At 41.8% G+C, this 13879-nt stretch overlaps 1 protein-coding gene and 1 non-coding gene across 3 annotated transcripts in view; both read right to left on the reverse strand.

Moving 5' to 3' along the window:
* The window catches only part of BBS7 (Bardet-Biedl syndrome 7), a 45669-nt gene that overhangs the window by 5881 nt on the left and 25909 nt on the right, over positions 1 to 13879 (reverse strand). Inside the window, exons 13-16 of one of the 2 annotated variants that reach the window (XM_054717084.1) lie at positions 13272 to 13373; positions 6068 to 6207; positions 4207 to 4371; positions 10 to 119 (exon numbers count right to left, since the gene is read on the reverse strand). In XM_054717084.1, coding sequence (XP_054573059.1) covers positions 10 to 119; positions 4207 to 4371; positions 6068 to 6207; positions 13272 to 13373 — 517 coding nt within the window. The remainder of the gene's footprint in view (positions 1 to 9; positions 120 to 4206; positions 4372 to 6067; positions 6208 to 13271; positions 13374 to 13879) is intronic. The other variant, XM_008158650.3, reaches the window with a different exon arrangement.
* Positions 7623 to 7729, reverse strand: LOC114228747 (U6 spliceosomal RNA). The gene has a single exon (XR_003614874.2). It is a non-coding gene; the product is annotated as a U6 spliceosomal RNA (small nuclear RNA).

The following is a 13879-nucleotide window of genomic DNA, read 5'->3' on the forward strand; positions in this document are numbered from 1 at the left end:
TTTTTTTACCGTATGAAATGTTGAGGTTAATTTTCTTTTTTGTAGCTTCTTTAGAGAGTACATCTTTTAGGATGGATATAGTTGAAATGTTGTCAGATTTAAAAACTCCTTCTCCTTTTCTACAAAATTAATATACATTTTTAAAAGGACAGCTTTAGAAGGAAATACACCCAGTAAATATATATTTTGTAACTAATGTTTAGATTTCATTTGATTTTAGATTTCTCTATATACACATCTCATTATTAATAGAAAGCATATTTAAATGTGTAAACTTTTACTGTTATATTAATTCAAGTTCTGAACATACTTGTAAAACTTAAAAGATGGCAGATATATGTCTCCTAAAGATATGTGAAGCCATAGTATGTCCTTCATGTAAAACAGCGTATGTGTTTTCACAAATAAAATTCCAATAGCTAACCCTTCATGTATATAAAACAGAGGTGCTGTTTTTCTCTGATGTGCTCATGCGCTTCATCCTGACGCTGACGGCAAACCTAAGAGTAACAGCTTCTGTGTCAGGCCGGCATCATGGCGCGGCTTATGGTCCCAGGACCCTCTTCCTTTGGGGGACCACTCCCTCCCTCTCACCTCCTCCATCCACAGGACCTCCCTGGCATGGCCTCAAGCCCATTTCTGGGACTCCAGGGGGAAGCAGTTAGCAGTGTATCCCAGACCACCAATGGTACTCAATCCTGGGATTTTTTTTACTGGAACTAGAGGGGAAGAGACTCGATGGTAGCTGATGGCACTGCTGCCACCATGGCTACACAGGACAGCCAAGAGGACAGGACAGAGCGGCGCAGCGGGGAGACCCGCCTCCGTGACATCAGCGAGGGCGCTGACCGGCGACCTGAGCCAGGACTGCCCCTCTGACGTCACAGGCGCTGGGAATGCCATTTACCAGGTTAAGCCGTTTGTGCTGGCTCTATTTTCTCATGACCAGATATTTCCGTTTCCTAACTAACATCTACCATTTTTCATGCCTTTGATGGGCCTTTTGGTTTGGCTTTCATACACACAAATAGTTTATATTGACTAGTTATAGGCAAGTACCGATTTCTTTCTTCTAAAAAGATGAGTAATACATACACACAATTTTGATCCCAATTATAGTTTAGAAATCATGAGATTTTTCACTGGTCTTTAATTCTAACTGATGGACGTTACTATTAAACACACAGTTCCTGACACTGGGGGTGACTTACACGGCTTGTTTTCTTCTAATCACCACAATTCAACAAATCTGTGCTACTATTTCCACTCCTCTGAAGAGAAAAGTACAGGCCAACGAGTGAAGTAATCTAGCCTACAGAGCCAAGAGTCACACACAGCAGGGCCGCTTCCTCCACACATACGCACTTTACTTAGATGCCTGGAAACGTTTACTGAGAACCACTATGTTCAAAGCCATGTGTTAGGCACTTGGAGGACTCACACAAAAATAATTAAGGAATAGACTCTGGCCCTGGCTGGGTAGCTCAGTTGGTTGGAGCATTGTCCTGATACTCTAAGGCTGAGGGTTCGATCCTGGTCAGGGCACATACAAGAATCAACCAATGAATCTAATCTAATAATAGACAAATATGCAAATTGACCGCACCTTCGCTACACCTAAGCCACGCCCACCAGCCAAGCCACGCCCTCCAACCAATCAGGACGAGTATGCAAATTGCCCCAACAAAGATGGCGGCTAATTTGCATATCAAGACAGTGTTGAAAGAAGCCAAGAGCTGCAAAGGGGAGTAAAGCTTCGAAGAAGCAAGCAAGCCAGGGGGGCGGGGGGAGGAGAAGGGAGGAGCGAAGTCAGGGCCGTAGGCGAAGGGAAATGAAGGCGGGCTGGAGGAGAAGGCGGGGCCGGCGACAAGGGCGGAGCGGAGGCGGGGCCGGGGCCGAAGGGAAACGCGGGCAGGTTGGAGGAGAAGGCGGGGCCGGCGACAAGGGCGGGCCGGAGGCGGTGCCGGGGGCGAAGGGAAACGCGGGGGGGCTGGAGGAGAAGGCGAGGCGGGAGGCAAGGGAGGAACAGAGGCGGGGCCGGGGGCGAAGGGAAACGAGGGCGGGCCGGAGGAGAAGGCGAGGCAGGCGGCAAGGGAGGAACGGAGGCGGGGTAGAGTGCAGCAGGAAATCCCATTGCAGGAATTTTCCTGCAACGGGAAAGCTAGTGTATAAATAAGTGGAACAACAACTCAATCTCTCTCTCTCTCTCTCTCTCTTCCTCCCTCACTTCTCCCCTCCCTCTCTGAAATCAATAAAAATACAAAAATTAAAAAAAAAGAAATAGACTCTGCCCATGAGGAGCTTATAGTCCAATTTAGAGATACAAGCTTACAGAAAAACATTATTATATACTGCAAATGAGTAACAATAAATACCTAAGGAAGGTAAGAATAAAATGCCATGGGAACAGAGAAGAGAATCAAGAAAAACTTGAAAATGTAGCTATGAGTTTGGCCTTGAAGAATAAGTAGCGTGTTAAAGGACACAGAGTGGTAAAGAGCAAAGATATGCTGTTACACAAACACACGCTCTGCCTGCTCGGCAGCACACACACCAAACATATCACTGTGCCAGGGCACGTGGCATCGTCGGCTATGCCTGAAGCATGAGGTTCACTGTAGCACTTCAAACAGGAGTCATTCATTGCTCCAGGTTTGGACACATGAGATGCTGGCAGGCACAGTGAAACAGGTCCGAGGACTGATCCTAAAACCAATTAGATTTCTGGAGAGCTGCAGGTCCCGAAAGGCTGCGTTCTGAGGTAACACGAGGTGTGTGTTCCCAGCTGTTTCCAGAATTAGCATGCTAAAGCTCAGCTAGGAGGCAGAACAGTTCAAGAATCTGCTTAGGAAAAGAATCCCTAAGAGACAGAGACCAGGAGAGGAGAAGCCACCCAGTCCCCTCCAAATAAAACAAAATTAAAAAAAAAATCAAACAAACAAAGAACAACTACAGATGAAGTGGAATGAGAATGCGAAGACTCCAGATGGGAGGGTGAGGCTCAGAGCACAGAGGAGAAGTCACCCGAGAGAAGGAAGTCATCTCACACTCAGCAGAGGAAGGAAGGAGAGGAGGTCAGCTTCCCTGTGCTCAGAATCAGACACTGAGGGAGCCACTGCAGAGGAGCGGGAGGGAAGGCAAGGCATGCGTGCAACCAGCCACCTCCCCTCATGATACACGGCCTTCAAAAGCCTGCATGTTCTCAGCTGCGAAGTGCTGAGCCATTTCCTATTTTTGCATAAATTTGGGAAGGACTGTCAAATTTACAATGTCTTCCTATTGAGGACTATGGAATATATTACCCCACTGAACCAAGTCTTTTATGTCAATAAAATTTGAAAGTTTCATCAAGTAACTTCTGCATATTTCTTTTTTTTAATTAATTTATTTATTCATTTCAAAGAGAGAGGAAGGGAGTGAGAATGAGAGAAAGAGAGAAATATCGATCTGTTGTTCCACTTGTTTATGCATTCATTGGTTGACTCTTGTATGTGCCCTAACCAGGGATCAAACTCGCAACACTGGTGTGACAGGGCGACACTCTAACCACCTGAGCTACTGGTCCAGGACCATGTGAATTTTTATTCAATCATTTAAAAAAATTCATTAATTCTGCTTGTTTTTCAATAGATTCTCTTGAATAGTATAGGTTTCAAATCTATTATTTACAAATTGTTCCTGCTTTAAAACAAAGAAAATGTAGAAGCTCATTTATATCAAAACACTTGTGGGCTGGCTGGCTTAGCTCAGTGGTTGAGTGTGGATCCATGCATCAAGAGGTCACTGGTTTGCCAGGACCGGTTTGGCTCAGTGGATAGAGCGTCGGCCTGCGGACTGAAGGGTCCCGGCTTCGATTCCGGTCGGGGGCATGTACCTTGGTTGCGGGCGCATCCCCAGTGGGGGGTGTGCAGGAGGCAGCTGATTGATGATTCTCTCTCATCGATGTTTCTGGCTCTCTATCCCTCTCTCTTCCTCTCTGTGAAAAATCAATAAAATATATTAAAAAAAAAAAAAAAAAAAAGAGGTCACCGGTTCTATTCCTGGTCAGGGCACATCCCCAGTAGGGGGCGTACAGGAGGCAGCCAATCAATGATTCTTTCTCATCATTGATGTTTCTCTCCTTCTCACTTCCTCTCTCTAAAAATCAATTAAAAAAAACATACTTAAACACCCACACACGTGTGAACCAGTAACAAGCTGTATTACCTGTAGGTGCTTTCCAGCTGTGTGTCCAGGAAGGTGTTCTGGAAGTAAAACGTCACACATTCTCCGGCCGGAGGTTTCTCGGGAACTTCAGGAAGGCAAAACACCACCCAGGAGTGAACTTCCGCAAAACTGAACTGGCCCGTTAAAGTCAGTGTGTTCATGGGTCTGTAATTCACAGCAGAGGGACACATTTGTGTGTGGAAGTGTGTTCGATGTACACAAAACATTAACAAACAGAATTTTGTAGTAACAGCTAAACAAATATAAGTTTGTTTAATTTTTCTCAGATTAATCTTATCCGTCAGATAAATGAACATTCTGTTTCATGGAAGAGAGAAAGAATATCTATACCTCTGCTTTTACCAGTCAGGGACACAAGTAGCTTGTTTTTATTATAACATCTTTACAAATAAAATCCAGTTTGCTCAGGCATATTTCACTTTTTAAAAGTTCACCTAATACTCCTACTGTACAAACTATCAAAACATACAAGAATCTCCTTAGGGAAATAATGAGGTCACGTGACAGCCCAGGCCCGGGCTTCTGAGTAACACGAACAGGGGCTTGAAACCCCTCCTTGGCTTACCAGCTGCAGGCACGGGGCAGGGAGGGGTCAATACCTTCTATCTTGCAGGGACGTGGAAGGGTTAGAGGAATTCTAAGAAGATACAGAATTAAGGAACCTGAAGCTAGAAGAGATTTTGAGATCATCCAGGCCACCGTCTCATTTGCAGATAAGAAAACTAAATGAGATTGTTATGTCCCCCAAGTCACACAGGAACAGAGGCAAGATTCGAACCTGGTCTCTTGCTTCCCCGTGGCTGTTCTTTGCAGCTCGCCATGCCACCACCGTCCACAACTTTGACTTTGAAGCAGGGAGACATACCCAAAAGAATCTCTCCTCTTTAATGTTCTAAAAGAAATCCTTAGGAACATTTCTCCTTACATCTTATTTAAGCCACCTACCTTTCCCATTCCAAGCTGCAATAGGAAAGACATGGGCGGTGGTCTCACATTATAGCTGTTTCTTATGTCAGCAAGTTCCTTCCTTCCTAAGCATCCCAGTGTCATTTGTAAAACGGAGCCATTTCCACCTGACTTGCTGTACGACTTAAACGATACCTAAGCCCCTAGCACAATGCAGGGCGCAGGGCAAGTACTCAATAACTCACTTCTTTCCCTTCTCCCTCATTTAAGCCATGTCTCTCATCTTCAGGAAGTGAAAAACTACAAACAGGAGGATGCTTAAATTACAGGGGAAGTGGGAAATAGCCGATTATCGCAGTCAATGGCTCGAATATTTCCTGAGGTGGGACAGAGAGGAAATAGAATGTTTGAGGCTCACGCACCAAGCGCCTGTTCACAGGAAACGCAAAAGAGAAACGGTGACTCTGCTGATCGCGGGACGGCAGTCCACACGAAAGAGGAAGGCCAGCTCAGCCAGCCTCCGAAAGCAGACAGGGGCCCTAACATGCAGTAGGAATACCAATCCACAGCCTTGAAATGAAAATGGACACATCTCTACCGGAATTGACACCATAAAAATTAAAGGCAAGTTGCCCTGGCTGGTGTGGCTCAGTTGGTTGAGCGCCATCCCATGCACAGATACGTCACCGGTTCGATTCCCAGTTCAGGGCACACACCCAGGTTGCATGTTCAATCCCTGGTTGGGGCGCGTACAGAAAGTAAAAGATGGATGTTGCTCTCACATTGATCTCTCTCTCTCTCTCTTTCCTTCCCTTTTCCTCTCCCTTCCTTTCTCTCAAAAACATCAATAAAAACATATTTTTAAAAAATTATAGGCAAGTTTATCTGCATCATGTAATATCCTAAAAGTGAACTGCTCCTGCCTTGGTCCTACCTGTCACGATCGATACAGTGGGTTCTCTGATGGAGTGAAAGGGGTTTGATAAGGTACTGGCGGACCTGACAGGTTTTGGGTTGAATTCTTGGAGTCACGTATGCTTGAAGTGTGCCATACTGGCCTTCAATTGAGCGAATCTGATTCAACATAGAAGAGGAAAGAAAATAAGAATAACCCAGCAACGTAAGCATTATCTCTAAAATGGTTAACACAAGTACTCAAGCACGTAGGCCTTCATCTCTTCTGCGATATTTTGAAGAAAATAATGACATTCTATTAAACAGCTACTTTTTATCACTAGAGTAAAGGAAGATTTTGGTAGAGGAAAGCAAAATCAACCCATCTATTGAAGCTGTTCCCACCACATGTTTTCAGGTCATCTGTCTACCATTCCAAAAAACATACATTGTCACATACTACCCTGCACATTTAAAAGCACTGTCTATAGCCCTAGTCGGTGTGGCTCAGTGGATAGAGTGTCAGCCTGTGGACTGAAGGGTCCCGGGTTCGGTTCCAGTCAAGGGCACATTCTGGTTTCGGGCTCGATCCCCAGCAGGAGGCAGCCAGTCAATGATTCTCTCTCATCATTAATGTTTCTATCTCTCTCTCCCTCTCCATTCCGCTCTGAAATCAATAAAAATGTATTAAAACAGGACAAAACAAAAAACACCATATACTATATTTTATAAGATTCACATAAAAATGGTTAGAATTTAGACATTTTTGTTGAAGGGATAAGTGAGTTTTTCAAATAACGAAAACTTACATGGACTATTTAATTTTCTCAGAAATGGGGGTACTATAGCATAAAGCTGCTGTTATAAAAATCTACTGACAGCCCTAAATGGTTTGGCTCAGGGGATAGAGCGTCAGCCTGCAGACTGAAGGGTCCCAGGTTCAAGTTCGGTCAAGGGCACATGCCCAGTAGGGGGTGTGCAGGAGGCAGCCAATCAATGATTCTCTCTCATCATTGATGTTTCTAACTCTCCCTTCTTCTCTGAAATCAATAAGAATATATATTTTTTAAAAATCTACTGACAGAAAATGTTGCCAAGAACTCAACTCTTGACTTTCTATGAAAATAGAAGCAGACTCATAATCTATTATGACATATTTAGATTAGGAAATTCTTTTGAGCTATTTTGAATGTGGCTGGTGGGCTATCCTGGGAATTCAAAACCGGTTACCAGAAGACAGTAATTCAGTGAACAAAGACCTAATCTCAGAAGAGGTGGAGAGCTGCCCAGTTCTGCCTCCCGCCCCCTCAACTCCTCTCTGCTGAAATCCATGTCCTGGGTGGTACTCCCTCTTGTATTACAAAGGTGGCTTCTCTAATCTGATATTTTAACTCATGCTTTTCCTGGAATGTGAGGGGGAAAAAAGAATCAATGATTTCCCTGAATGGGAAAAATACAAGTTTAAAGGAAGATTTTTTTGCAAACGTTACACTACAAATATTGCTGCCAATGGGAAGACAGAAAAAAGGAAAAGAAATAATGAAGAAAATAAAAATTATGATAAAGCTATATTTTAGAGCTACTTTTCTTTTTTTTAAAATATGGAACAATTCACGAATTTGCGTGTCATCCCTGCGCAGGGGCCGTGCTAATCTTTTCTGAATTGTTCCCATTTTAGTATATGTGCTGCTGAAGCGAGCACTAGGGTTTCTTTATAAAGGGTAAGCTTACACATAATCTTAAAGAGGAAGCTGCACATAACTTTCCCACAATAAAAGGTCATAATGCTTTCTCTGGTTACATAATTCATATTCCTTATTTTAAATATTCTAATGATCAAGAAAGATGATCATTATTGCTATTTTGGTAGCATCCTTTCATATCTCTCTATACAGATGTACAAAAACAAGTATATAATTCCACATAAATTCTATTTATATAATAAACATCTTTGTTTTTACTTTTTTAAAAGTTTAATAAATCTTTATTGTTCAGATTATTACAATTGTCCCTCTTTTTCCCCCCCATAGCTCCCCTCAACCTGGTTCCCACCCCACCCCATGCCCTTACCCCCCCGCCACACTGTCCTCATCCATAGGTGTATGATTTTTGTCCAGTCTCTTCCCACACCCCCACACTCCTTTCTCCCCGAGAATTGTCAGTCTACTCCCTTTCTATGCCCCTGATTGTATTATATTCATCAGTTTATTCTGTTCATCAGATTTTTAATTCACTTGATTTTTAGATTCACTTGTTGATAGACATGTATTTGTTCATAATTTTTATCTTAACCTTTTTCTTCTTCTTCCTCTTCTTAAAGAATACCTTTCAGCATTTCATATAATACTGGTTTGGTGGTGATGAACTCCTTTAGCTTTTTCTTATCTGTGAAGCTCTTTATCTGACCTTCAATTCTGAATGATAGCTTTGCTGGGTAGAGTAATCTTGGTTGTAGGTTCTTGCTCTTCATCACTTTGAATATTTCTTGCCACTCCCGTCTGGCCTGTATAGTTTCTGTTGAGAAATCAGCTGACAGTCGTATGGGTGCTCCCTTGTAGGTAACTAACTGTTTTTCTCTTGCTGCTTTTAATATTCTTTGTCTTTTGCTCTTGGCATTTTATTTTATTTTATTTTTTAATTTATTTATTTATTTATATTTAATTAATTTTTTCACAGAGAGGAAGAGAGAGGGATAGAGAGTTAGAAACATCGATCAGCCGCCTCCTGCACGTCCCCCACTGGGGATGCGCCCGCAACCAAGGCACATGCCCTTGACCGGAATTGAACCCGGGGCCCTTGAGTCCGCAGGCTGACGCTCTATCCACTGAGCCAAACCGGTTTCGGCTGCTCTTGGCATTTTAATTATGATGTGTCTTGGTGTGGTCCTCTTTGGATTCATTTTGTTTGGGGTTCTGTGTGCTTCCTGGACTTGTAAGTCTATTTCTTTCACCAGGTGAGGGAAGTTTTCAGTCATTATTTCTTCAAATAGGTTTTCAGTATCTTGCCCTCTCTCTTCTTCTGGCACCCCCATAATTCGGATGTTGGTACGCTTGAAGTTGTCCCAGAGGCTCCTTACACTATCTTCAAATTTTTAGATTCTTTTTGCTTTTTGCTTTTCCGGTCAAGTGTTTTTTGCTTCTTTGTATTTCAAATCTTTGACTTGATTCTTGCAATCCTCTAGTCTGCTGTTAGGTCTCTGTATAATATTTTTTATTTCAGTCAGTGTACGCTTAATTTCTAGTTGGTCCTTTTTCATATCCTCGAGGGTCTCGCTAAATTTATTGGCCTTTTCTAGGAAATTCTTGAAAAAACCTTATAACTGTGGTTTTGAACTCTATATCCAATAGTTTGCTTTCCTCCATTTCTTTCATTTGTGACATGTTTCTTTGTCTCCGCATTTTTGCTGCTTCCCTGAGTTGGTAGAGTAGCTTTGTGTGGTAGGTGTCCTATAGGGCCCAGTGGCTCAGCCTCCCCTGTTACCTGAGGTGGACACGCTTGGTGCACCCCTTTGTGGGCTGTGTGCACAGTCTTGTTGTAGTTAAGTCTTGATTGTTGTTGGTATCACTGAGAGGAATTGACCACCAGGCCAATTGGCTGTGAGGATCAGCTGTGTCTATGCTGGGAGAACTTCTGTGCTGGAGACACCCTTATGAGACAAGACTTGCAAAATTGCAAAAGCCTCTGTGCTCAACTTGGATGGGGCGGAGTCTCAGGGTGGAGCAGACAACCTTGGTTTCCTGTCAGCCCCGCCCTATGAGGACCCTGGGTCTCAGTGTTCCTCGGTAATTGCTGCAAGCACCTCTGAGAGAAAGCCGCCCTCGAGTTTCGCCCGCTGCCAGACAGTCCAGTTTCTCCCCGAATGAGTCTGGGTTCCCAGAAACTCACCCGGACTGGGGTTCAGCACAGCCGGGAGCTTCCGTCTCCCTCCCGCTTTAGAAAGCCAGCCATGCACTCAGCCGCCCGTCCTCTCCGCGCGTGTCTCCGTACCTCAGCCTTTTGCAGCTCCTCTGAGTCTCAATGTGCTTTCCTCTTTCATTCTAGTTGTAGAATTTCCACTCAGCCAGCTTTCCTGTGGTTCTGGATGGTGTCTGTTTTGTCTTCTGGTTGTAGTTTTGATGTTGTTGTGCAAGGCAGCAGTTTAGGTGTTTACCTATGCCGCCATCTTGGTTTCTCCTTTGTTTTCACTTTTAACAATCATATTTTCCCCTTATCGCTGCCTGTCCTCATACTGTCTTCACCTCCCTGCCTTCCCCCACTGTGGAACCTGTCAAACAAGACAGGTGAGTTTCTTACACAGCTTTCTTCATATTTATGTCATTATAATAAACATATATACATATTCAGAGGTTTCATCTGCAGTATGTTTTTTTCAGGAATCTGCTCCATGTTACCAGGAATACATCGACTCACTCTTTATTGTAGGTGTGTAATATTCTTTGGAATGAAAAGTAGCTATTTAACCCACCATTAAATTATCAAGTGTTCATTTTGGTTCCACTTTTCTGCCTCTACAAACAATGCTGCAATTACACTTCCCTGTGTACAACACTGTGATCCTATTGCTGTGAAACTGATTCCTCCAAATGAGTGACTGTAACACTTGTCCTTTCCTTCAGCTAGGATTGCTTGTCCTTTTCCTCATCCCTGCCACCTGGTGATGTTGCTCTGTACAATTTTTTGCCAACCTGTCAGATAAGCAGAAACTGTTTTTTGGTTATTTTAATTTTAATTTCCCTAATAATGAGGTAGAACATTTTGATCCCCTCTTCTGTGAACTGACTATCCATATCCTTTGCCTATTTTCCTTATTCAGTAGTCTTTAAAAAAAAATTATTTTTTATTGATTTCAGAGAGGAAGGGAGAGGGAGAGAGAGAGAAACATCAATGATGACAGAGGATCATGGATCGGCTGCCTCCTGCACGCCCCACACCAGGGATCCAGCCCTGACTGGGAATGGAGCCATGATCTCCTGGTTTAGAGGTCGAATGCCCACATCAACCAGGCTTGGTAGTCTTTTTTTAACAACTAACAGGCAGTCTTTATATTTTATTGATATTCACCCATTACCTGGAAGACAAGTAAATTTCCTTTTTTAAATAACTAGGTACTTAATTCATCTAAATATTTTTATAAATGACATAAGTAGCTGCTTAATTTTCTTCCAGATGAATGCTAGTTGTGCCAACAACTATTTTTAAAAAGGAACTAGTAAGTTAGTGAATCTTTCTCTAATTACAAATGTCACACATTACATTCCCATAAATGTGTGCTGGGGTCTATTCCTAGACCGTATTTTGTTGGATGGCCTATTTATTTAGGCCTTATAAATACCCTGCAATCACAGGCATCTTATCATAGTTACACAGTATGTTTTACTACACGGCAGGATAAGTCCCACCTTTTTTTCTTTCTCAGTTCTCTTGGCTCTTTCAGGCATTTATTCTTTTCTCTGAACTACAAAAATTTTTGTACCCAATTTAAAAAATAACATAGCTTTTAAATATTTTTAGGCCTACTTCCAAATGAATTGGCACCATCTTGCTCAGTAAAAATGTAACTTAAAATGTTTAATTAGGTCACATAAAATATGCTTAAATATATTCCTTTAGTAATAAACTTATTCAGTTTTCAACTTCTCTTTTGAAATACATGAAAGGGGACTTAATGTAGACTAAAATAAATTGTTTAGAAAAAAATTTCGTTTAACTGAAACTTCTTTAACTCTATGTAAAAAAATTCTGTAGCAGCATCTCTCTTGAAAAAAACACTCAGAAGATCAGCAACACCAGAAAGACATTATTGTTCTTAATTTTTAGATCATAAATGTATCAAAAATAAAAAAATTAAATCTCACATTACAAATTAAATAACTAAAATAGATTTATGTGCTAAAAACAATATTTAATTATAGAAGTACTTATGTTGCTAAAATACTTTAAAAGATTTTCTCTAGAATAAATAGTAATAAATGATATCACTGGAATGGATCCAGAAAAATCCAGGTAGTAGGAAAATATAGATACTTCAACAACCAAATGACCTGACCTGGCCAGTTTGGTTCAGTGGTAGAGCGTCAGCATGTGGCCTGAAGGGTCATGGTTTTGATTCTGGTCAAGGGCATGTAACTCGGCTGCAGGCTCGGTCCTCGGCCCTGGTCGGGGCACGTGTGGAGGTAACCAATCGATGTCTCTCACATCAATGTTTCTCTCTCTGTCTCTCCCCGTCCCTTCCATTCTCTCTAAAAAATTAATGAAAAAAATCCTTGGGAACAAAAATCATCCCAGCCAAGTGGCTCAGTTGGTTGGAGCATCGTCTTGTGCACTGAAAGATTGCCGGTTGGATTCCTGGTCAGGGCACATACCTAGGTTGCCAGTTCAAGCACCAGTCAGGACTCATATGGGAGGCAACAGATCGATGTTTCTCTTTCTCCCTTCTCCTTTCTAAAATCTATATAACACAGCCTCAGGTGAGGATTAAGAAGAAGTTAGTGAAATCTGAACAGTAAATATTTGATGACATCTAGGAATTACTGTAAATTTTTCTTAGGTTATGTTTTCTTGTGGTTATGTGTTTTTTTAAAAATATATTTTTATTGATTTCAGAAAGGAAGCGAGAAGGAGAGACAGAAACATCAATGATGAGAATCACTGATCGGTTGCCTCCTGCACGCCCCCCACCGGGGATCACACCCACAACCCGGGCATGTGCCCTTGACCGGAATCGAACCCGGGACCCTTCAGTCCACAGGCTGATGCTCTGTCCACTGAGCCAAACCAGCTAGGGCCTGTGGTTATGTTTTTAAAATAAGAGTTATCTTTTAAACATATGTACCAAAATATTTATTTACAAGTGAAATGAAAAAATATCCTTCAAAATATTTGCTTCAAAATGATTTGGAACGGAGAGTGAGAGGATAAACAAGACCACTGTGAGCTGGACTCCGAGGGAGCTGGAGTCCTTACGTTTACATGTTTGAAACTTTCCGTAAGAGAAAACTAGAAAACAGATGTCCAACTGCAGGAAATTAAGGACTGGTCACTTCTGAGAAGATGCTTGGTTAAGTGATACCAGCAGAGATAGTGGTCTGGGCTGAATTAAAACCTAAGAGATTATTCAAAAGTCATTACTCAAAAATGACTCATTTCAGGGAGAAATTTAATGCAAAGAAATTGTATCTTATGTTATACCAATATAAGAAAACCAAGTTCTGACTTTCAAGTAGAGGTAACTTCAAACACTTTACCTTGAGCTCCAGCCTTGTGGTATTTGCCTGGCACCGGTAAGTGGCGAGAAGAAAGTTGTCGCTGGACTGGGTAGAATTCAAAGTTAAGAAAAAGGATGAATCCTTGTTTTTAACAGAATAAACAGCATCAGTAACGGTTACCGTTTGCCGAGCACCTCTCATTTGGGTGGCACTGTGCTGAAGGCTTTCTGGTTATTCCTATGCAGTAAGTTTTACAGATGAAGAAACTGAGACATGAGGGGTTGGGTTAATTTCCTAAAAGCCGGTAAAGTAATAAAATTGGAATTGAAATTCATGTCTTTTAAGACTCTAAAGCTCATGCTCTTTCCATCTCGAATATCTATAACATTTAAAAATACTGTTTTCTAAAAATTTAATGGATAGTAAAAACTCCTAATGTTTACATTATAAACACAAAGACATCAATGTTTAGAATGTCTTTGATTTTCACAAATACTTACAGAGGACTGAGAAATATCTCATCTCTGTATTTCCACCAATGGCTTACTGTAGGAATTCAATGTTTGGTGAATTAAATTGCAGAGATAACTTCAAGTATTATAACTTCTTGAAATTAAATGTTAAACGACTAAAAGAGCATAAAATAA

The sequence above is a fragment of the Eptesicus fuscus genome, chromosome 6 (genome assembly GCF_027574615.1).
Source record: "Eptesicus fuscus isolate TK198812 chromosome 6, DD_ASM_mEF_20220401, whole genome shotgun sequence".
NCBI classification, from domain to species: Eukaryota; Metazoa; Chordata; class Mammalia; order Chiroptera; family Vespertilionidae; genus Eptesicus; species Eptesicus fuscus.